At 35.2% G+C, this 24,898-nt stretch overlaps 1 protein-coding gene across 6 annotated transcripts in view; it reads right to left on the bottom strand.

Moving 5' to 3' along the window:
* Nucleotides 1-908: 908 nt before the first annotated feature.
* The window catches only part of LOC121407484 (ankyrin repeat domain-containing protein SOWAHB-like), a 61,740-nt gene continuing 37,750 nt past the window's right edge, over nt 909-24,898 (bottom strand). For 2 of the 6 annotated variants that reach the window (XM_041598582.1, XM_041598585.1), the window contains 4 exons: nt 24,402-24,470; nt 9,435-9,485; nt 6,905-6,991; nt 909-1,040 (listed from right to left, as the gene is read on the bottom strand). In XM_041598582.1, the coding sequence (XP_041454516.1) occupies nt 924-1,040; nt 6,905-6,991; nt 9,435-9,485; nt 24,402-24,470 (324 nt within the window). In that variant the 3' untranslated portion in view covers nt 909-923. The remainder of the gene's footprint in view (nt 1,041-6,904; nt 6,992-9,434; nt 9,486-24,401; nt 24,471-24,898) is intronic. The other 4 variants (XM_041598583.1, XM_041598587.1, XM_041598584.1 and 1 more) reach the window with 3 other exon arrangements.

The following is a 24,898-nucleotide window of genomic DNA, read 5'->3' as shown; positions in this document are numbered from 1 at the left end:
TTAAGTACCACTTTCAATACATCTCTAACTTTTCTTGCAGGATAAGGATAAGATTTGTAGCCAGAAATACAGTTATGGCGCAGTCACACTTCGACTACGATGGCCTTACGAGTCGAAAACAGCCGTTGTTTTTTTTCATTTATCAATAATTCAGCCAAAAAGGGAGAAACAATAAAATAAACAGCACCCACTCAAATATACAGGTAACTATGCCCAAGTCACAGAGGTATACAACACATATTTTGCATATTCTGGCATAAAAACTTCTTCAACTTTGGCAAATATTTCATTCATGGAATGTCGAATTATGCAAGTTTACCCATAATAATTATCTTTCTTTCACTAGAGCAGAAGAGCGGACAAATTACAACATTTCAGAATAATTATCTTTCTTTCACTAGAGCAGAAGAGCGGACAAATTACAACATTTCAGAGTTGCAGGCTGTCCATCTAGATCTGGATAACTTCCTAAAGAGATGGGCTACTGAGGAATGGAAAAAATTTAAGGATAGAATTTGGTGCTGCTCTTTTCATTCAATCCATGCCTAGTCAATACCTGGTCCATTGCGAGTGGTCACAAAGCAACAAAAATGTAGAGTAGTTCAGAGTTTTCAGACATACAGTAGACTTCACAAACATTGACAGGTCCATAATTCCATACACCCATCTATTCCTTAGGATTCACTCACACAACTCATTTTTTTTCTCCTAGCAATATATATTCTCACTTAGTCTCTCTGTGTTAGTAATGAATATAAAAATCCAAGCATCAGAAACAGTCTGATTTTTCTGGAATGAACAATTTTTTAGGGAAATTCTAAAATTTTCCTTCACTTTTAGCAACATATTGCCTTGCTTTTCCACCTTGTTTGGTTAAGTACATAAAATCAAAGATACATCAGAGGCAGTCTGATTTGTTTTTTCTAGAATGAACAAACCTTTTTTGTTGCTAGCCCAGGTTCTTGTTCCAGTAGCCCCATGAGAGCGGGAACGTTGCCCTTGGCAGACTCCATCATCCATTGCCTTTCTAGAGGTTCAAGCTGTAAGAAAGAAAGATACTGGGCAGAATAAAAACGTATCCACAGGCTATGAAAATGCAGTAGATACTTGCTTTAAAGACATTGGTATATGATATAGAGATTTTTATTTAACAAAAAAATCTTAATCTTTGATGTGTATTGGATTCGATAATACCCAGAAAGAGAGGAGGGAATCAAATTCATTCATTTTGAAGATATCTGTGACTAGAAAATCATAATTTTTAGGGATACATTATTTACACCCATATCACATACAAAGGTAATATTAGGGATCTTATATACACCTCGGTTCATTTACAGTAAAAAAAAAATGTGTTTAATAAATGTTTGTTACCACAAGATCACTATTCTATAACATTTCGAATAGCTTCATTTCTATAAATGATATAAATGGAGACCTTGTCAATATATGGATTATTTTTGTATAAGGTTTCATGATAAGTAAACATTCACAGATAAAAGTTGAAATAATGGAAAGGATTCCCTTTTTAGTGAATATATCCCCTCTGGAATTTTCATTGCATGATTTAGAACAGGTGGATAATGATATGATATAAATTCTAATAATATTCCCATAAATTATTTAGGCATAAATATGAGTAATTGCATAGATTCAATATAAACAAGAGCTCTGTCAAGTTGGCATTAAACATGAACTGAATACCACTCCCACGATTTGATTTACTAATTTTATTGATATCTGTAATACATTTCAACATTTTACATTAAAATTCAATTCAAGTTCAATTTTGTAATGTTTTTTTTCTTAATACTTACCTACTGACACAAATCTATAATTCAAACAATTCATCATTATACACAAAATAGGAAGAAATCCATAATGAATAATAAACACAGGCAAAAAATACTAAACTGAACAATAAGAACTGATCCACAAGTTTCAGAAGTAATTTCCTTATGCAAGCATGATTATATCACACTGAATATAGCAGTTATATTCATTTTTTTTCCAAGGAGGAAAATTTCAAACATGCATTATTGAAGTTTGGTGATAGTGCAGTTGCCATAGCTGCAGTTTGCAAGAGTGCTTGCTGGTGCTAAAGGGATGTGTAACAAGGACAGTAAGACATGGATGTGGCCAATGGCGGATCCAGGGGGGGGGGGCACAGCCAGCCCATGCCCCCATTTTGAGAAGCAAAGTTAAAATGTGTAATGTAAAAATGCCATTACAACAGAAATGTGCTCCCCTCCCTTTTGAAAGTGAAGACTTTTTTTTCCACTCTTCAAATTTTTCCTCAGAAAATTGTGCCCCCCCCCCCTTGGAAAATCCTGGATCCGCCACTGGCTGTGACATATTCATGAGAAAAAGAATTTCATTCCAAATGACCAAACATATAAAATAAAACCTGTCTATAAAGGACACACAAGGGAAACAGAAAAGTGGCTACTGGAGACAGGTGACTTTTATATACAGGTTCTATAACACATATTCCTTCCGAATGCAACACAATTTTGGTGGCTTCTAAAAGACAGATTTTCACTAGACAGGTGGCCACTAAAGCCTGGGTTACACCTGGGGCCCCCCTTACAAAGAGTTATGATTGATCTGATCAATTGCAACTATGGAACGCCAGCAAAGTCAACATATAAAATGTATGTTTGTTCAAAAACAATTCTAGATATGAATGTATATCTATAAATTCATTGATTTCTTGACAATTTGGTGTGTTCTTTGTTTACAAAGGACATTTTGCAAATTTCTTGTAGAAAAAAATTATGACACTGATGGATTTCCATAGACCTACGATTGACTGGATCGATTGTAACTCTTTTTAAGACAGGGCCCTGAACTGACTCAGCTGCGAATTCATCCGAATACACAATCACATATTTGGAAGGATTCAGGAGTGTTTTGTTCTCCCTCCCCGAATGTGAGAAAATTCAGGAGGGATTCAACTCGTGTTGAAATGTTCAATACCCTCCAAAATACTCCAGAATGTGACAAACAAATGTCATTCGGGCCAAATTTGGGATGTATTCGGATGGAATTTGGTTGGATTCTGGGAGGCATTTGGGGTACTCTGGGTAGTTAATTCTCTGCGATACTGTTCTGATTTGGGACCTATTCTGGACCTATTTGTCTCAGATTTGGGGAGCTCCCCGAATCAGAGACGAATAGGTTCCGAATCCACCAAATCAATCATAATCGGGCCATATTCAGGCACAATCGGCCCAAATTTATTCAGGGGAATTCGGTTTTGGAGGAACCATGACTTAAGGTTTGATTGTATTCATTTTCAAATCCCATCTGACAGTCATCAAACATATATCTTACATCTTGAATGCTGATACATATCTCAAAAATAGTGCAGATTACTTAATTCAAGTGTAGTTAGGATGGGTCCTGAAAATTTACAATATCTCTGTGGTCACAGGGTAAAATTTACTCGCAATTGACCATGGCTATTTAACTGAAATTCCATTTGCAAGATGAAAGTAACAAACATGAAGGCAAGACAATATTTTGAAGGAAAATCAGTGTAGGCCTTATAATTCTACAATGATCTCCCCATCTCTATATCCCTCTCTCTCTCTCTGCTCTGTGCAAATGACACAAAATGAACATGCAGGACTTTAATGTATTAGTAAATCCATGTTAAGTCATATTCTTCTTGTGCAGTAGAACATGAAATTGATGTGACCCTAATTTACCATCTACCTTAGATAGCATACATGTATAGTCTGGATGTGGCCAAAAAAGGCAATTATAGGCACCTTCACAAAAGTCGGTGTCTTTCAGCAGGGAATCTGTCTCAGGATCTTTCCTCCTCTAAGGGTGCGTTTATGCTTCCATTGCAAGGAAAGAATCGGCGATTTCAAACGTCGATTCAAAACGCCGATCGTAAACGTGGTTCTGGGAGTGCTGTTATGCTTAACTTTTCAAAGCAAATCATGATCTCCAGCTGGCTTCGCATCGTAAAGCGAGGTCAAATTGGGCACGCCTTTTTTCGAAAGTTTTTTTCCGATTGTTGTTATTACGTGGAGATAACATGGAGCAATACGACTGTATTTGCCAGCGGATTTTCATCTCACAGGAAGCATGTACCAAATGACGTGATTTTAACATGTTTACGATCGTGGTTCTGTTTATACTTCCCCAGAAAGCCTGATTCTGGTCAAACGACGTTTACAAACACACCTTTTTGTGAGTTTACGATCGGCGTTTTGAAACAGCGTTTATATGAAAGTAAGCATGGACATAACCATGTTTTGGACTAATCAAGTTTGGGAACGCTGATTCTGGCCTGATAAGTGCAAGCATAAACACGGCCTAATGACCAATGCAGAAATGCTGGTGTGAAATTATGCATTCAAAAATCATTGAAAGATGCAACTTAAACTAAACTTGTTAAGGTGCCTTGGGGCTGCCGCACAAAGAGTTGCGTTTAAACGCAAGTAAAAAAAAAATCAAGCGCAAGTCCCGAATGCACGCTTTTGATTGGTCGAAAATCAAGTTGCGTTTTATCTTTCAGAGTTGCAATTGACTTTGTAGCTCTTTCAGCAATGGGCCCCTATAAACTCACATGCTTTTTACACATAAATTGTGTCATTCTGGCTCTGATCTAGGCCCTGTTGCATATAAGTATTATGAAGGTGACTTCGCCGGTGACACAACATCTGCTCTTGCAACATTTGCTCCAGTCTTAATATCAGGGTTAGAGATAGGATTGTGATAGAGTTTTTTTTTTCAAAATAATGTATTCAGATAAGGATTAGGGTTTATTTAGTTTTGAAGGTTAGGTTTTAGGTTTGGCTTAACGTGCAGATTTTCAATTGAAAAAAATGTTGCCGGAGCAAATGGAATGGAACTTTCTTTGCCATCCAAATATATTTACAATGGAATCCTTGATTTTGATTGGTCATTGAGCATTGTAACCATACAATTTACCATTGGATGGCAAAGTTACTGTAAAAGCAACTTTTATGCAATGGGCCCCAAGATAATTTATATTCACCATATATATTTTAAAAGAGAATAAATTAGTTGCTATATATGAATTGGGGAGGTTTTTAAAGGTGATTTTTCACCCAAGAATATATAGGCCTATCTACCACCAAACTATTTCTTCAAATGTCTTTCTTATGATGACATCTTTTCTGTCAAAAAATGGGTAATTTTAACCAATGTGTAAATAAAATCAAGATCACCCTTCATAAAACCACACCATGCCTCATTGCCATCTCCATATATGACTCAATAAATAACAGACCATGAATTAAAAAAAAAGAAAACAAAGAGAAAAAAAAGTATACAAGGAATAATGAACTCGCCTACAGTTATTTTTAATTCAAACAGGGGTGACTGAACAAGCGATCACAAATACATGTTCACAAAGATGAAGTGCAAATGGATAAACAAAACCTGAAAATGAAAGTTAAACTTAAATAAAGAAGCCTCAAAATATTGATTTGATAGTCCCTGGATATGTTAAAGCTTTGTAGTTACCTATTCACATGAAACCAAATAATTAATATGTACAAATGTCTAAGAAGATTGGTTACACCCGTGATTATGTAGCCTTCCTTTTTATAACACTTTAATTGGGTTATTGTATGGTGTCCCCCTGAATTAAATATGGTGCTCCCAAAAAATAAAGGTTTTCAAAACTTATCAAAGAAACAAGAAGGTCGAAAAATTGCATTATTATTCCAGCCTCTTGAAAGCCTACCCCCCGAAAATATATATGTATTAATTCATTGTTGTAAAAAAGTAAATATACTGAAACATAAACATGGTGAAAATGAAAGGATAGATGAAAATTTAACATACAAGATTTTAACCAAAGAAAATAGACATTAACTCAATTTAACAACCTTGTACAGAGCAGGTTAAAAAGAGAAAATCATCCAATTGAAAAAAATCAGGCTTTTCAAAGAGATGATTAAGAAAAAAATTTTAAAAGAGAACAAAAGAAAACAGTGGAAAGACTGATACATAGAAATTAAAATTTGTATAACAAGAAAGCCCAAACTAAAGCACATATTTTTTTCTCAAAGCGATGAATATGAAACTATATTTTTAAAAATTTAAAAAGGAAAAAAAAATTACAAATGAAAATTTGCATTCAAAAAAATATACAATAATCAAACTGAAGCTGAAATGCATTTCCCCTAATCAATATAATAAGAAACTAATAAACAGAACAATGTAAAGGAATGTAGAAGGGAAAGAATAATTGAAAAAACTAAAAATTTGCAAACAGAAATAAAACAATGGCAAAAATGGCCCAAAATAGATGAAAAATGATTGAGGGAATGTAAAGAATTGAAAAAATAGAATATTGCTTACACCAAATGCAGTTAGATTAAATAGGGCTTTTATAAAAAGACTTCAGCACTGCAAAACTGCATTTAAACTTTTTGAAATATGAAAAAAATATTCACACAATAACTAAGACAAACTTTTTTTCAAATTCATCAAGTGCAAGATCTTGGAGAACAAAAAATAGTTGCGTTTTCATACCCTTTCCCTTTTAAAATTGAAATCTTTCAGAATGGAATTAATAGCACATGATTTCATAATAAAAAGTATTGAGCTGACATTTGAAATTCATTTTTTTGGAAAATGTATCAAATAGAAAATAGAACCTCAAACACAAATTTGAAAACCGAAGAACTATTTTTTTGTGTGAATATGTTTTCTAGCAAGAGATAAAAGCATTAAACAACAGAACTTAAAAGAAAAAGAAATATCCCAGCTGTCAACATGTTGGGGTTTCTTCTTTCACCAAAGCACCAAAAAGCAAATACCACAGTCTGCAGCTCAGAAAAAAAGAAAGCAGTAAAAAAAAGGAAATTGAAATTGCAGAACACTAAAGAATAGCTCAAGCTTTGGGGGTTACCTTAGCTGGTGTGTCTGGATACGAGTTTCCACTACTTGTGGACTTTATTGATCGTAATGTGTCCGATGAAACGGATTCGGTTAAATCCTTTGGGTAAGCATGAAAATAATGAGGTAAAAACAAACCATTTCATGAAGAAATTTTTATCAATCTATTTGATACGTTAGCTGATACAATTCAACACATTTTAAACAAGCAGTACAAATTTTTCAATTGTAATTAATAGTATGAGGTGCAAACGACTTTGTTTGAACATCACTAAATCCTGCTAATTTATTTTCACTAAAATTTTGCAGCAAGATAAATTGGGTAGCAGAATTATAAAGGGAAGTATGGTTTGAAAGAAAAATTGTAATTAAATAAACACATACATGTATATCATAAATTTTTATAAAAATCATTTTTACAAATTGAAGACCAACATAAAAAAATTAAACATTTTCTAATGGAAAAGTAAAAAAAAATCAAGACGAAACTTCTAAAATCTATGCAAATAAAAATGACCAACTAATAAAAATATGTGAGTTATTCTTCAATACACACCTAATATGAAGACACTACATATCCTATTTCACTTGGTTATTTCAGTTATTTCAATTATTTCAGTAACCTTTGCTTCACTGTAAAGCAAAAAAAATACTTTCTACAATTATTATGGCAATATTCATTTGAAAGTTGCAATCCTGTAATAACGAAGGGAAAACCCTTAAACTGTTATTTCAAGACATGTCAATGTTAGAGCGCCACCTTTTGAGCCCACTACCTTGCAACCATCAATTCCTTTGGGTGAAAGTTATGTAAGTTTACAGAAGGAGAAGATGTTATTGGGTAATGGATCCAATCAGCTGTATCACTTAAGCCAGTTGGAGGTGGATGGTCCTTTATAAAATCTCTGTCAAAGGATTCTTTTTTCTCCCTTTCGCTTTCCCTTTTTCCCCCTTTTTATTCTAGAGTACACAAAAGAACCTTTACTTCATAATGTGAACACAAATCATAACAAATAAAATTATTCTACATTTTATTATATATACATTCTTTTACATACACCCATTTTATATATTTTCTTTAAATTAAAAACATACAAATTTAACATCTTTTTATTAATGAAAGAGTACTTGTGATGCCTATTTCAAGAAATAATTCATATACGACCCCCATTTCTTATAGAATTCCTTACATCAGATTTTTTACACCAAAAAAGTACCTTTCAAGATCAAAATATCACACTACTTCCTCTTCAAGGAGAACATGATTTTGTTGTTGTCCTTATGTTTTTCAATTTCATCTTTGTCACCCCTCTCTCTCTTACCTCCTATCAAAGTGGAATAATTTTAACACATTTTTTGCCATTCAACGTTCATTTCATAGTCATTTTTGTAAAAATGTAAAAAAATAGCAAAAAGTACCCCCTCCCACCATCACCAAAAGCTCAAATTAATCTATTGATTAATTTTACTTATTGTGTGTGTTCCTCTATTCCGATCCCTCTCTCTATCGCTCACTCACAATGCTTTACATGAAATTTTAAGCATGCTAATAACTGAAAAGACTCAAAAAATAAAAAATATATATATTTGCTTCTACAGTATGAGTATAGTTAGTTACATCACACACAAACAAGTACTATATAGGCCTAAAATTAAAACCATTAGTGTTATTCTGCCACCCAACCCTATCATTATTTTGTCACAAAATTCCAAGTAATCTCATATTGGTGACCTATATAGTGCTGACACAGCAAAGTGAGTTCTAGGAAAATCATATCAATCATTTCTTTTCATAAATACACAACATGTCACCCACACCAGTAAACACGCTCTACATTATTGAAAACATTAGAAGTGTAAAATCGATATGTTAAGTCATGCTGTATACATTACACAGCACTTGCTTGCATTATTGATATAGGAAATCATTGTGAATCCACACCCTATCACCTGTGAAAACACAATTCTTAAGATATAAACTGAAAATATACTTGGCATTTCATTAACTAAGTTAAAGTCACTGTGAAACATTTCAAAGGATTATGAAATATTCAATTGATATCTGCAAATCAAGGTGCTTTTAGGAATAATCAAAACACATTTAGTCTCTAAACAAATCATGTCTCCATTCAAGAGATGATTTTGCTATTGATTATAGAGGCAATCTTGGTGAATCATTCCATGGTGCAATAATCAGCAAGCCTTGTGATTGGTGCAAAGGTGTCAAGGACCCTGTTTTATAAAACTTATTATTAATAACAAATGCTAGAATCTATGACAAATCTGATGTCAGTCAATGATGATGATGATGCACAGCATTTGTATCATGCCATATATCTGTCAAAGACATTCAAAGGCACATTTTTGGAGGAGCCAGCCAATCTGGGTTGCCTCAGAAGGGCACGCACACAGAACTGTGACCCGCAGGTCTCTCCTCTAATGACAGCACATCAACAACTAACACTGGTAACTAGCAACTTGTCATTGATAATTAGTTTTATGAAACGGAGCCAAGTTTTGTGGAAATTGCAGACTTGCATTACCTGCTGGACTTCATGGGCTAGGTCTTCATTACTATCACTGATGGACGAATCCTGTTAATTCAAGGGACTTTATCAATTAGAGTCAGGACATTCAAACTGATGAGAAAATCATGGGTTTTGTAAACTTTAGACCTTTTCACATTATTATTCGTATACCATACATGTAAACTAGTAATGTGACTGTGTGTTTAGTTATTGTTTAGGATGCTATGGTGGTTGTCATTGTTGTTGCTACTGATGAAGTTGTTGTTATTCCTTATTATTATATTGCTCAAATGACTGCGAGTGTTTTTTGAAAGATTAACGGCAATTGCCAAGTATTGTAGTTGAGTTTTGTAATGTACATGTGTGCTTACAAGAAAACATGAATTCAAGTAAAATGCTGGCAGAAATAACATAAGGCATACAATGAGAAAACAATTATTCTATCAAATATGAATGAAGAATCTGGCAACAAATAACAATCATTTAATACAATGAGAAGACACTTCAAAACTATGAAAGGAATTGGAAAGTGAAATTCTTCACCAAAAGCAAAAAGTTCATCTTTTCATAAACACATACTTCAAAGAACTTCGGACCCCAACAGTGAAAGTCGTTCTAACGTACAAGGTAAAAATGATTACTCTTTCCTCATTCCACCATCGACCTCTTGATACAATTCACTTGAAAAACAGTTAAAATCAATCATTACACATCAATTCCACCTAAGAGAGACACAACAAGATATTGAATCAGTCTAAAGCTCTTAAACTGGTCTCTAAATCACAATTCTAAGTATTCTGTTTACAGCAAATCAATCCAAGCAAGCATAATTTTAACAAAAGACTCAGCCATTTCTGAAAGCCAATCTGAATAGAAGAAGCGATTCTTTTTAATCAAGAAGAGGCAATGATCTTCCTGGCTCCACATTAAGGCTACTTTAACTTGATATGACGACGGGACCTACATCACAGACTTAATATTCTCTAAGACCATAGTAGACAATCATAATAGAATGGAGTACTTGAGGAAACAGAGAATAAAGCTAGTGAAAAGAGAGAGTAATCTTAAAATTTGTCTTAATCTCTCTTAAAATCAATAAAAGACACAAACGCAAGTAGTAATTTCTACTCCACGATATAAAACCCAAATTTTTCTTGCATTTTCTCAAAGATGGGGATTGTTTGGGGGTTGAATGATGTGATATAAGATTCTATCACTCTGCTCAATATGAGCGTAATAATTTCTTTTCCGCATAGGAGACTATCCAGCAGAGTTTGAAGAACTGGAGTTATTGTTGCATAAGTCTAATTTTATCTCACTGTTATATATCAATATCATAGGCACAGGATCATTTCCATTAAGGTATCAAATTCCAATTGCCCCCCCCCCCCCCATCCATAAATCTGCATTGGCCACTCTCCATCCAGGAACCCAGGTGTAGATGGGACCCCCCCCAAAAAAAAAAACAACAGAGAATCAAGCTAGTGAAAAGAGAGAGTAATCTTAAAATTTGTCTTAATCTCTCTTAAAATCAATAAAAGACACAAACGCAAGTAGTAATTTCTACTCCACGGTATATAACCCAAATTTTCCTTGCGTTTTCTCAAAGATGGGGATTGTTTGGGGGTTGAATGATGTGATATAAGATTCTATCACTCTGCTCAATATGAGCGTAATAATTTCTTTTCCGCATAGGAGACTATCCAGCAGAGTTTGAAGAACTGGAGTTATTGCTGCATAAGTCTAATTTTATCTCACTGTTATATATCAATATCATAGGCACAAGATCATTTCCATTAAGGTACCAAATTCCAATTGCCCCCATGCATAAATCTGCATTGGCCACTCTCCATCCAGGAACCCAGGTGTAGATGGGACCCCCCCCAAAAAAAAAAAATCCAAGAACCATGAATGATATTGACACCAAAACATGGAACCATGTCTTGGCAGCTGAGCCATTTTATTGAAGGCTCAAGCTAAATAGGCTACATATTGGGTACATAATGTCATTTGCCCATATTCTGAAGTCGGGTTTAATTTAAACTCGGGTATTAAGTTGTGGTTTAACTATGGAAAGCCAATAGTTACATAAATCCATAACAGAAGAGGTTCAATGTATCAGCTCATTTGACTCCTAAAACTATTAATTGCCTGGGAAGGATAAGTATGATTGGGAATTCTCTCTCCCTATTAACCCCCCCCCAAAAAAAAAGAAGATATTTATGATCAGAGTGGGATAATTGCATGGAATTGCAAGAGAATTAAAGCAAATGGATCATACAATTTGACATCTCAGTAACTTATATTTAAAGTAATCCCTTTGTATTCTTGTGACCCAAATGTAAATAATCTAAGCAAGGTCAAAGAAACTGATATCATGAAAACCCCCCCCCCTAAAAATAAAAATACATAAATAGATAATGAATAAAATCAAGTAAGAATGATAGAAGTCTCCACTGGCATTAATCATGAATGATGAAGCCCATAAAAGTATCACCACTGTGTTCAGATCTAAGTAAGATCTGTAGAAGACAGTGACTATTCAAAATCACATGCAATACTATTTCAGGATTTACACATTTTATCAACTTCAAGTTCACTCAGCGAAATATCTTCTTGATGAAATTAGGACCACAACTCACCAATACAATTGATTCATTTTATAACCTTATGTATATCTGGTTACTAACATCCAACTCATATTGTACCCAATCCAAGATAAAGATGGAACTCGTCTTGGCAAACACAACAAAGGGATTTGGAAAAGAAATATGTATGTTAGATGCAGAAAAAGGAATTGCTAAACAAAAGAATGACAGAAATTGAACAGAAAATGGGAATTTAAAGCTGTGTAATCACATAAGATTAAAAGCTCAAGCATGTTCGTCTTAGTAAGAATAGTGTGTGGGCTCAATAAAAACCATTCATCACTCTCGGAGGGGGGAAGATAAGGACCATTGTAGGGTGCTTTTAACAGGACTGGGGCTATTGTCTGACCGGTCTGAGTCGGGGGTTTAGACTCCCTGCTGACCGATACACCCCTAAAATCTATTCTCAATCAGAAAATAAGAATAATTCTACAAAGGTAAAGAACCTGCTTGAAATAGACCGGATTTCATTCCAAGAGGAAGGGCGGAAATACGACAAACAAGAAATTATTGAAGAGAACAAGTGGGATATGTCTTACTAAGATATCAAAATGTTTCCAAGAAGTAAAACATTTCAATGACTATACACAGACTACAGCAGAATGGAATGTGGAATACATTCCAATATCAAAGAGAAAATCTTTGAACATATCCAATCAAGATCCTACTGAAAATTTACTTAATATTCAATTCATTTTTTTTTCAATTGAATTAACCATTCTGTCTAAACTATGGACAATGATGTGAAATTGTAAATGCACTCTTACAAATGTATGCAAAGCTCCAAAGCAAAGGCTACAATGCAAAGAATACAAAATATGCATACCCAAAATAGCCAGAAATACATAGGGGAGAAGTAAAAAGTAGTGAAATATAAGAATTTTCATCTAAAAATAGTTGATAATTTAATAATTCTTCACTTTGATATGAACAAGTGGTAACTTTGACAGGGAATACGACAAGGAATCCATTAGAAGATGACAATGTGTGTCAAAACACATTATCAATAAGAAGCAGAGATACAGAGAGACCTTTGACTAATGGTTACCACACACTGCTTTTTGGATTGGTGATTAGTAGGTATAGCCTCTTAACAACCTACAATCTGAGCCAAATACCATTACGCCTTTCACCTCAAAGAATTGTTTCCAGTAAACAAGCATTAGAAGAAAAGACAAACTCTTTTCTTCTTTTTGATTTACTGGAGAATTCTTCCTCCTCGTCCCTCCCCCTGCTAAGTACCCCTCCACCTCCTATCCATTGGGGCACTCCATTAAAAGGATTAATCAATGGTCACCGGGGCACCATGGTCATTTACAAAGTTTCTAACGATGTCCAGGGACACTAATGGTCAGTTTGAAGGGGTCATTCTGAAATAATCACTTGAGGAAAATTCACACTAGTCCTTTTTTCTCTATACTTTAGGTTGAGAATCATAGGAGAGTGTGAGGCGATATTTCGTTTGATTCATATACAAACAATATGAGTGTGAATAATTTAGTGCTCTGGATTTTTTTGGTTTCAATTCTCCAAAGTTTGTCAAGGTCATGCGAGAGATTGAGGAGCCAACTCAAACTAACGCTGCCATCTACAAATCCCTAGTGTTTACAAGAGCGAAGTTGCAATGTCATCAACACCTGTAAGTATTCTGTAACAATAACTTAATGATTCATTGATCATGCCATGTTATGAATGCTGAGCAACAAGAATGGCCCAAACCTAAAGGGATCTGTGCAGAAAGATAAAGCCTTGATTATGGAAGGATCATCAAAGTCAAAATCAGTTTTCAAATCAGTCAATGTGAAAGACTCCTTCTCTTCCCCACCTTCTATTGTCTGCCGTAGACCATCCCAAATCACTACCTGTCTTCCAGGTCCAGTTTAATAAATGATCAGCCGATTTGCAAGCCCCTTTCCTATTCATCAACATCCATCCATCAAACCAAATGCAATCCAATTCCTTTATCTGCTCCAAAAGAACTACTGCAAAGATTAATGACCACATTCCCAAATACTGTTTTTTCTGTTAAGATCATAATGACTTCATTGACGACACGAACACTTGAAGAAATGCCTTCCACGACATCTCCCGATTCCTTGTTCCTGTCTCTCCCATTCTTTCTCCGATCTCTTACACCCTTAAAACCCAAACACACAACACAAACGAACCTAATGATAATCACTGCAGCCACACTTGAATGCGGGATGGGCACCCATTTTTCTTCTTTTCACCGGTCGTGTAGAGACACTAATGATGATTACAGAATAATTTGGATTAGGTGTAGCTAATACTTTTGGTCTCCACCAAGGCAAATTATGCAGTTCAACTATAGAGGAAAGCAAGATTTATGATATTGCCTGTCTGATACTTGGTCGTATTCCAGGACTGAGAGGGGGAGGTAGAAAGGCAGAGATACAAGGCGTGAAAAGCTAAAGCAAAATTTGGTGGAAAACCGCAGAAAATGAGTTCAATAAAGTAGAAAACAAGAAAGAATAGAGAAACAGGGCGAGGTTCTAAAAATATTGATACGGACACAAGTGCATTTTGATGGAGTGAAAAATTTGAAAATGTGAATAAAATTCTAAACCAGAAAAAATGTTAGTAATGATTTGAATGATAGATGTTACAATGTTCTTTCTTCCTTGAAAAAAAGGCTTCAAAATCTCAAAGAAATTCCTTCCAAAATGAAGACTTAAGTTAGAATTTTTATTCCTGATAATGTGCTATAAGGAAGTGTGGAAAGTATATAAGCAGCATGAACCATGTGAGTCAGTTCTCATTACGGATGGTACACAATGTAGATCTCAACCATATATTGTGTCGAAATATTATGATTATTTGAAAAGTTAAATTATCTTTCTCAACCTGAATCAAACGTTTCCTTCTCCCAACTCTCTAGATTAATTATTAGCTGGGCAAGGTGGCTCAGTGGTCAGCGCACCCACCAGATGAACAGGAGGTTGTGGTTTCAATCCCTATTTAAAAAGGGATATTTTATCTTATACAGGGCCTATGGGAAGAACAGCTTACTGCTGAAAGAGACAATCCTGGGTTAATCAATTAAAATCATTATTGCTATCATTATCAGTTCTTTTATACAGATAGAGTAAAAGAAATGATTTCTGTTATATTTTGTGTGTCACCAAGGAGGCAAGGACTATAATACAATGACCAACGAAGCACTGCTGGTATCAACGGGTGAAGAAATGTTCACCAACAAAATGTATCATCATGCCACTCTGTCCAACATCACCTTTTCTTTTTGAAATACCACCAAAACATTTAGGACCACCATGGTAATTTGGTTCTATAATGTGCTAAATTTCACAAGCCCAGTAAATTTTAGCAAGATTCTTTACAATAAAATAACAAGGGGCATTTTTAGGGTCTTTCTGACTGACAGAGTATGGCCGTGTCTTACACGCAGCTACCCTGAAGAGAGGTTTGAAGTGTTTACAGCATTTCAGAAGCATCGAGCACATCTGGACCACCCCTGCACCACTTGATCATGAAAAGAGAGGTCTGAATGGAAATTGGAAAAACACAAATCTTAAGATTTTGTACATAAAAGGAAGGAATTCAATTGAATTCAATTTCCAGAGTAAGACAAGTTTTATTTGGTACTATTGGTTCTTTGATCACGGGAAAAACACTCCTCAACACGGTCCTGTGAATAGGTTACGATGCATCATCGGACATCTGCATTTCAATTAAGAATTTTTATATTTTTTTCTCAGCAAGTAACTGGCAGAGGTTAAACCGGTAGAGTAGGAAAATGTTGTGAATAAATTGATATAAAGGGGAAATGAAAGTGACGAACGAGTGAGAACATTTGCAAAAGATAGGAAATAAGTTTCCATCATTTCCCCATTTAACAAAGAAACGTCACACATCTCGAAGGCCTTCTTATTTGAACCTTCGCTTAACCGTGGGTGACATAATCCTTTCCCTTGCCTTGTCACTCACCTACCTGGCCTTCTAAAAGCAACAAAATATTTACATCCCAAGTTGGACTAAAATCCTTTTTCTCTCACTTCTGCCTCACAATGGTAATGAGTATGTGGGCAGGCACCGCGAGGCCGATTAGAGCACGCCGCACAAAGCCCGGCTTTTACCACCATTCACGCTAGGTGCTAACCCAGGCGACAGGCAGAGACAAAGTGGCTGAGGAGGTGTGTGCGGAGCCCTGGCTTTACAGGAGCCCGGCATGACCGATTCCAATCCACTCTCTTACTCTGAAAACTTTTCAATTTCTCCACTCTTCTGGACTTTTACCCCGCTAAAGAGGAGCTCAGACTGTTATGACAGATTTAGCAGCTAATCCGCCTACTAATCCGTCTGTGTTGGTACAACTGAAAACAGTTAAATCCCTGCAAGACAATAGACTGGGGAAGAAAGGAGGTATAGCGAAGAAGGGTGCAATGGAGACACCCTTAACAGGATTTAGAAACCAAAGAGGTTTGTTCCTCGTCAATTAATCCATGTTTGTCCCTACTCTACTCTAAATTCGTTTCCGGTCACTCGTGTCATAATGCGTAGCTTCCATGAAATGTGTGGCACATTATTATGACAGCTCTCGTTGCACTATTTGGCCCTGTACCATGGATCAAAGGTTGAGTTGAAAACACCTAACTGTTAATCCCAGTGCCTCAACATGAAAAATAACATGCTTTCTAAACCCTGGGGAGTCCAAGTAAAGGACTCCAAGGTACTTAGATAAAATAAAGCACCATTAAATCTACAGTAAGCATACATATATTTCTATTTTTGTAGACCCTCAAGAACTTAAGTTTGTTTTCATCTTCTGAAGTAGATATAAATAAGATGATGCAAAAATACAGTTTCAGTCAAGGAAAAAAAAGAAGACATGAAATAATTTGTTGGTCTCTTGGCCAGGAACAAGGGCGGAAATCGCAGGACAGTAGACAGATATACTTTTTGTAAAAAAGGTAAAGGTGGTATTAAGGAAAATTAAAAAACTATTGATAATAAAAATGAAATAACAAAATGATAGAGGGGACAGTCAATCATATCACTGTACACATGCATGACATTTTCAAAGAAATCCATTATGACCGTTTTTCACACTTTCTTTTTAAGGTTAAATGATTTCATTTTTTATTTGAGCCCTCAGAGTTATTATCAAAGAACACATTCTTGGAAGTAAAGGTGGTGTACATGTTTTTGATACTGACAGCTGACATCTACAAAAGAAACGAGGCGATTCCTTCATACATAAATTTAATTACATAACGGAAGAGAATTTCAAGAGGGACAAAGGTTATGTGGGTGTAATCTGAATCCATTAATGACAATTACGTACGAAACAACATTGTTAAAGGGTATAATTTGTGGGGGAGATAATAGGAATAAATGGGTGGATGTTTATTGTTTGAAAGAATGAAATTCAAGGAAAATTGATATAGTATGAAGAAGATAGCCAACTGAATATTTTGAGGACGAAGAAATGAATAGCATATCAATTTCCATATTTTAACACTTTAAATTCCCAAGAAATAAATTTCTTTCAGTGGAGATGGTGTTTATATATTGAAAGGGGGTCAAACATATTATTCTGAAAAAAGGGACATTTGAGAAAACGAATGGATTTTGTATTCATAGTATATGGACTGTATCTGCCCCTTGGTGACAACTAAATAATTCATACCTTAATGAAATTATTGATAATGATTTGGGCCAATATTAATGGTAGAGGGTTTTTGCCAACAATTTGCTAATCAATAGCCATGTCAAACACCAATTCAGTCAAAAAAACAAAATACAAGTGGAATTATTGTAAATCATATATATTTTTACTAATCTACTGTTAAAGGATACACCCTGAGAGAAAATAAAACATTGACATGTTTTTAACATTGTAATATAGATATCAAAAACATACCTCTGTCCATTTGAGGCAAACCACAGTCTATCACTTATATCTATATAAAATCAAGAAACATCAATGAAGAAAAAAAGATGCAAAAAAAATGAAATCCAAAGAACTCACCCTAAACCCTACCATAAAGATCTTTAACAAAGAAAAGAAATGAGAAATAAAAAAGAAGAGAGAGCGCCGGACTAGGCGTGCCGTTCACCCATTTACCTCGGAATATGGGCCATTAAAGCTACTGTAATTTCTATAAATAATGAAAGAAGTTAAAACTTTGGGAAAATAGTATAAAAAAAGGAATTACCTGACACAGTGTGGGATAGGTGTATTTAACTACATTGAAGTAAAAATAACATGCATATCACGTGGGTAAGAACACATTTGATAAAGGTAAAAAACAGTGAAGATGGAATATTCTTGGACCCAGTTTCATTATGATTTTTATTGATCAGACCTATATGGTAACTACCAGTGTTTTAGCTATAGTGGATGGCAGTGATCAGGCCCAACCAGCACACAAGATTTCTAACCACCACTTATGAAAAACACTGCTTCCGTCCACCACTAATTTCAAAGGAAAAGTATTTCAGACGCAACTCCTTGCAAAGAGGAGTTGCACTTGTGTTCATTTCCATATTTAATCTTGTTTTGTTTGTATAATTTACATTAAACATTCGTATATTTGATAAATATTGGTTTATTTTCAAAGATTTGCTAAAGTCAGATTGTTATTACATTGATATTCCTTCACTTTTGGCTTAGGACCTGTAACTCGGCCTGAAAAAACTTTGCAATGCTGTGAAATAGCGACCACCACTAAAATGGGTCTAGCTAGGGCACTGGTTACTACCATGGAAACCTTAATTTTATTGAATGCTGAGCCTTTGTTAACATCAGAAGTTACAATAATTTACAATGTTGTAAGTCTTCATATGCAACGGGCTCCATATAACTACTATTTCATTTATTCAATTTCATCATAAATTGCATAGCATTCATATCCTTCTGTAAACGAATTCAGGGGGGGTTTCTAAATAGATGCACAGAAAAATTACCTCAAGACAGATGTAGACTACCCTAGAAATCAATCTCATATTCTTTTTTGATACAAGAAATGATTAAGAATGCCTCAAAACTTTTACCCCCCCAAAAAAAAAATCAAGGAAAAACACATGCATGTCGACAAAAAAGCTGTTGATAAGAATTGAACATTTGATCAATCACTAGTTGGAATTTGAGTGGAGGTAACTGACCGACCTATAATGAGGTTAACACACACAATCATGACTATAAGACAGACTATCATTAATATGGTAAATGCACATTATGACAGGAAGATAAAAGACTCCTTGTTTGTTTTTTCTTGCACCAATAACTTGATGGCAAATCCCACCAGCACTTTAGCGACCAGACTACTTTTATCTGTTTCCTTCAAGGAAATGTTCTTCACATGTAGAACATCTCGCTGAACATCAGCAGAAAGCTGTCTTCACCTAATTTATACACGCAATCCCCAAAGATGATGAAAATGAATAGAGAAACAAAAACAACAATTGATGAAGAAAAAAAATGATGAATGAGGAAGACTCGATGACCTGTCAGCCAGGATCATTTTTCAAACATGGGGTAATCATCGGGGCTTAATCCACAAGTAAGGCACCGGGACTATTCACAATTGATATTACCTATATGGCCTTAGTCCATGAGTTAATGAGAAATCTGTTTCTACATAAATGTTTTTGTTATGGATCCTTCTCTTGTGGAAATTCTATTGAAGGAATGACTGATAGCGCAGGAATAAATCATTATCTAATCTCGGGCTGTGGGCTACCACCGATACACCCGTCCACCGACGAAGAAAAGGAAGAAAAAGCTCTTACAAACGGAACAAAGGCCGGAACGACTAACATGGGGAAATTTGTCAAAAAGGGTAATGGATGGGTGCTGATGAGCGACGTTCTCAAATACAAGGGGATAATAGGATGGTTATGACAAGCAAAAGTCATAAATTGTACAAGTTTATTAATGTGATGCACTATTCAATGCTTTAGTTCTTCAAAGGTGTCATTGTACACATGTGATTTTCAGTTTCTTTCTTCGCTCTCAAAAGGTAATCCCTATTCAAAACTCTGTTCAAAGATATTATATAAAGGGAATTGACCTGAGGTTTATGATAATCTAGAATTTACCATAAACCAATAACTGCAGGAAGCGTTCACAGCATCATTACGCTGCCTTTGAGTATTTGATGCAGTCATTCCCACCCTAAATATAATGGGAAACGAAAATGAACAAGAAAGAAAAAAAAGGGGGAAAAAGAATATTTCAAAAGAAGTAATAAATATCTAAGTCACATCAACGAAAAACCATATAACCATTGTAAAGCTGATTTAATTTCTTTTCCACTTTTCTCAAGTATAAAAATTTTACTGAATTTCCAGCCATGTTTTGGTGTGTGGAAATATGGATGAGAATTTATCTCACAATGTTAGAAACTAAGACCAGTAAGGAGGAAGAAATAAAAAACTTTGATCTATCTAAATCTCAGTTTCAGCTTAGTTCATTCCACATATTTTTTATCTTTTAAATTTCCTGTATCAGAAAACACATCAGAAAATGCAAAATGAATCAAAATTCCTTCAACAATATTTGTTATAATATCCCTTCCAATCTTTTGCAACCTGCTGCATCAGAACTGCACATACAGCATCCATATTGGTGGATATGAGAGTAATGTAGTGAGACACCGTATCCACAAAAATCTTCAAGGTAAAGGTGCATATTTGTTGTAAAGTATTGATAACTATCGCCATGTCTTTCAGTTTGTAAAAGGTAAATGGAAAAGAAAAATCAACGTTAAGACCCGTAGGTCATCTGGATCATCTGGATGTAGAACAAAAGATGAAGAAATGGCTAATTAACACTAGATTCCAGGGGCCTGATGTTACAGAAAGAATAAACGCAATTCCAAAAAATCATTCGCAACTTGATTTTCAACCAATCAAGAGCATGCATTCAGGACTTACACTTGATCTTTTTTTTACTTGAGTTTAACCACAACTCGTTCTGCAACGGGCCCCTGATAAATGATAGCTCAAGAAGTGAGTGAATGATTGTAAGATTCATATATGGTTGGATATACAGCATTTTCCACATGGTGCTTTTCTAATTCTGACCATTTACAAAAAGTCCTCTCTTATACACCAGTCACATCGATGGAACTGACTCTAAACTGGCCAATGTTATGTCATTGAAAATAATGTAAAACTTTCGGTCGGACAGGAGTCTGTTTTGCGGGTGTGACCGTAGCATTACAAAAATCTGGATTCAACACCAATCACTGACATCAAATTGACCTTGCATTCAATATGATTGGTTAAATATTTCTCTCTATTTGGGGGAGTTGGTGATGGCGAGACAGGAGTCTCAGGGGACCTGTTATGGTCCACTGTAATCCACTTTAAACTGACTGGTCATGTGATTTTTAGTTTGACTGAGGGAGAAACCCTGAGATGAGGTTTTCATTTGATTGATCTCAAAAGAAAGATTATCGCTCCATGTTGAACATAAGGACTCAATACTCTATAGATGGGACTAAACAGATAACATACAAAACCCCTCAAGTGGATTTCCATTTCAACATGAATGAAAGAGATGGAAGGGGCCCCTACCCATCCTCTTTCTTTCCACATTTATCTTTCCTTTTTCATATTTTTAAAATCTCTCCTGAGACTCTTAATTCAGGATGGGATCTTTTTTGACAAAACAGTATTTTGTTCTCTCTGGTGTTTAAGCGGATGTTTGGGGGATTGGTGGCCGAAAAACAAGTTCCTAATCTCTCTGTCTCCAAAAGCATCTAATGCCGTCTACCATTTTCTCTCATTGTAAAATAAAAGGGAAGGACAATTATTTCTGCTGCCAGAGATAAAGAGAATTACATCAATAAGGGTTATTTTTAATCTGTAATAATTCTTGTAAACAACTTCAAATCAACTAAGAAATGTTGAATGCTCTTGGAAAATTCTTACTTCTATTGTGATATCTAGTTCATAGTTTGTAAAAGAAAAATTCTTACATTTCTAGAAATAAAAAAAATGTTTGTATATTCAAAAGCACTATAGTGTTCTTTGAAATTTCAGGTTAGTCGAGATTGGTGAAGCTCTAATAGATGAATAAAGAGTACTTTATTAAAAAAAACAGGACAAACAAAAATATTGAAGACCGAAGGAATATCAGAATGCATATTTATTCATTTCTTGCTTATTGCATATTCATGCCATTTTATTTCAACATTTATTCAACCTTATCTAAAACAGACAAGTAGGCCAGATGCAATTTGGTATTAGGACTATGATTACCATGAAAAAGAATGAATTCAGGGAATCCTTCCTGCATGTACAGGATGAGGCAATCATACATATGATGTTAATAAATCCTTGATGACAAAGACCATCAAACCAAGAGTGTATCTCCACAGGTTTGATGACCTGATGACACAATGGTTCAAACGTGGCCAGCATTAAACCCAGGAACAAAAGATGCCACCAAACTACCCCCAATCAATAGTCAAAGAAGCGCAATCTGATCAATCACACGCAATACATGTTCAACTTGTCACTTCAGAATCAAAGGACGAACACAGGTGTCTATTGTGACAGTGAACGGGTCCCTCGTTCTATCCCGCGAGCATCTCCCTATTCTCATCTTAATGCCTCCTCATTCGGGGGTTACCAGTGATAAATGAACGTCAGGCTCCATACAAATGAGGAATTTGGGGTGAAAAATGTTGGACAGATGTAAATCTAAATCTAGCTTAGGGGACATGAAGCAAGCTTCATCGGTGGAGCTGTGAATCGGGATAACCGGTCGGCTTCAAGCCAGGCAGACACCCTAATCTTTTCATTCCAATCTGGTACAACAAATTATATCCTAAAAAGACGACTGCCGTACTTGTACCCTCTCCCTCTGCATCACATTCCAAACAGAAATAGTCGAGGGTACGCTGCAAGAACCTGTGTTCTGGCACAGTATGAATCTGGGGAAAGACTCTTGACTTGACAAAAGACAAACCTTTTGACGGAAGAGCATTCAATTTCAGAGGGCGCAATAAAAAAATCCACAAAATTAATGCACAACAAACGGTAGAATGGAAATAGCTACTGTTAATCTCTGAATAAAGAATGAGAGAATGGGGAGATAGGGAGTATAAAGTTATAATCCATTGCAGGAGGCCCACTTCATTCTTTAATTTTTATTTTTATTCCTGCTAGATTGTCTCCAAGGATATAAAGTTTGCTAGCTTGTATAATGGGCAATTGATCACTTGGGGGTAATTTATGAGCCTTTCGAGTGGCATTGGGGGGGTGATGACTTGTAGAGTTATAAAGAATCAAATAGAAACATGCCTCAAATAAATGCCATCCAGCAATACATACCACCCAACTGGTAAATTGATGAGCTAGGATGTTAGCATTTTCCCCAAATATAAGCTTGTCGTATTTATAAGCTCATCATAACATATTCAAACACGGCTCCACTCGTCGTCGTCGTCAAATGTTATTTTAATGAAAACATCCAGAAAAGGCATGGGGGCGGCATGATTATGATTTTTCTCTCACAAAAAAGTTAAGACCCCATGAATACAAAGTAGACCAATTGGCATGCTGGTCCTAAAGACTCACAAAAGTTTATATTGCCCAAATTGTGCAGAAATAATATGTTTATGGGGATCAAGACAGCGGCACATGAAAGGTTATGACAAGCCAACATTCCATGAAAATTAACTTCTTATCCATAATCAAGTCATAACCATTCAACCTAGAGATCAGCAGAAGTCACATTCTATAACAAAGCAATCAAACATTTTCACAGAATTACAAAGATCAAAATTAGCCATTACACACTCGGCTGTAATCTCAATTCTGAACAGATTTATGGGACATTTATCAGACTTTACTGTCTATTCTTCAAGAATTATTACATTGTGGGCCACATTCACAAAACTCTTTAAAAGGAGAAAGTCAACCACTTAATTTATCCGTTTGTTCAAGGATTAAGATTTGAAAATGTGGGCAACCTCACACAGACAAAATGAAAAAAAGTATCATTCCTACTCCTTATTCATCTTCACATACGTACACAGTATTATGATGATGTAGGTGGTTGAATGGAAATCATAACAATTTTCTCATCATTCTGATAATTTCCTGATTAATCGGTAATATCTCTATATCCTGTACAAAAAAATGACAAGCTAAGTGTTCAAATCATTATATGCAAATATAATGGCAGCACTATACCAGTAACTTGCAAAAGAGAGAGCAAATACATGTAAGCAATATTTTTCTGTACCATTGAAATCTTCATAAAATGAAACCTTGTATACATAAAAGAAATAGTAATTACCGGAACAAAGAGATGAAAAAGAAATGGTATACTTACTGATCCGACTAAGTTATGTTCTTCTTCATCATGGTGATGAGCGGGAGATACACCGTTTTGAACAAGTTTCTGTGAATAAAAACCAGAGAGATAAGTCAAACAACATCATTTATCTATATCATTCCAATCAAAGCAATATCGGCTAATTACAAAGGTCTTTGATCTTATTCCAAGAGCAGTCAAATTTCTTTCATGGTCATATGTATTACATCGGAATGCTATTAGTAAAACCACTATGAAATGATAGTTATCAGTGGCTACATTCATGGTTTCATCAAGGAATAAGTGGTTCCACGCATTAAATAAAGATTAAACTACGAAAGCATTGTGTCTCACTTACTTCAAATACTTCGTCGTCATCGTCATAATAATCATACTCGATATGGTTAATACTTTCGGTGTGCTTTACTCCGTCAGAGAAATTCACAGAAAAATTGTAATCTAGCACATCATGATTGTTTCTTTCAGGCAAAAGGTACGCCATGGTTAAAGAATAA

Source organism: Lytechinus variegatus, chromosome 2 (assembly GCF_018143015.1).
Source record: "Lytechinus variegatus isolate NC3 chromosome 2, Lvar_3.0, whole genome shotgun sequence".
In the NCBI taxonomy this organism is placed as follows: Eukaryota; Metazoa; Echinodermata; class Echinoidea; order Temnopleuroida; family Toxopneustidae; genus Lytechinus; species Lytechinus variegatus.
Note: the sequence above shows the minus strand (reverse complement) of the source record. Positions and strands in the feature narration are given on the sequence as shown.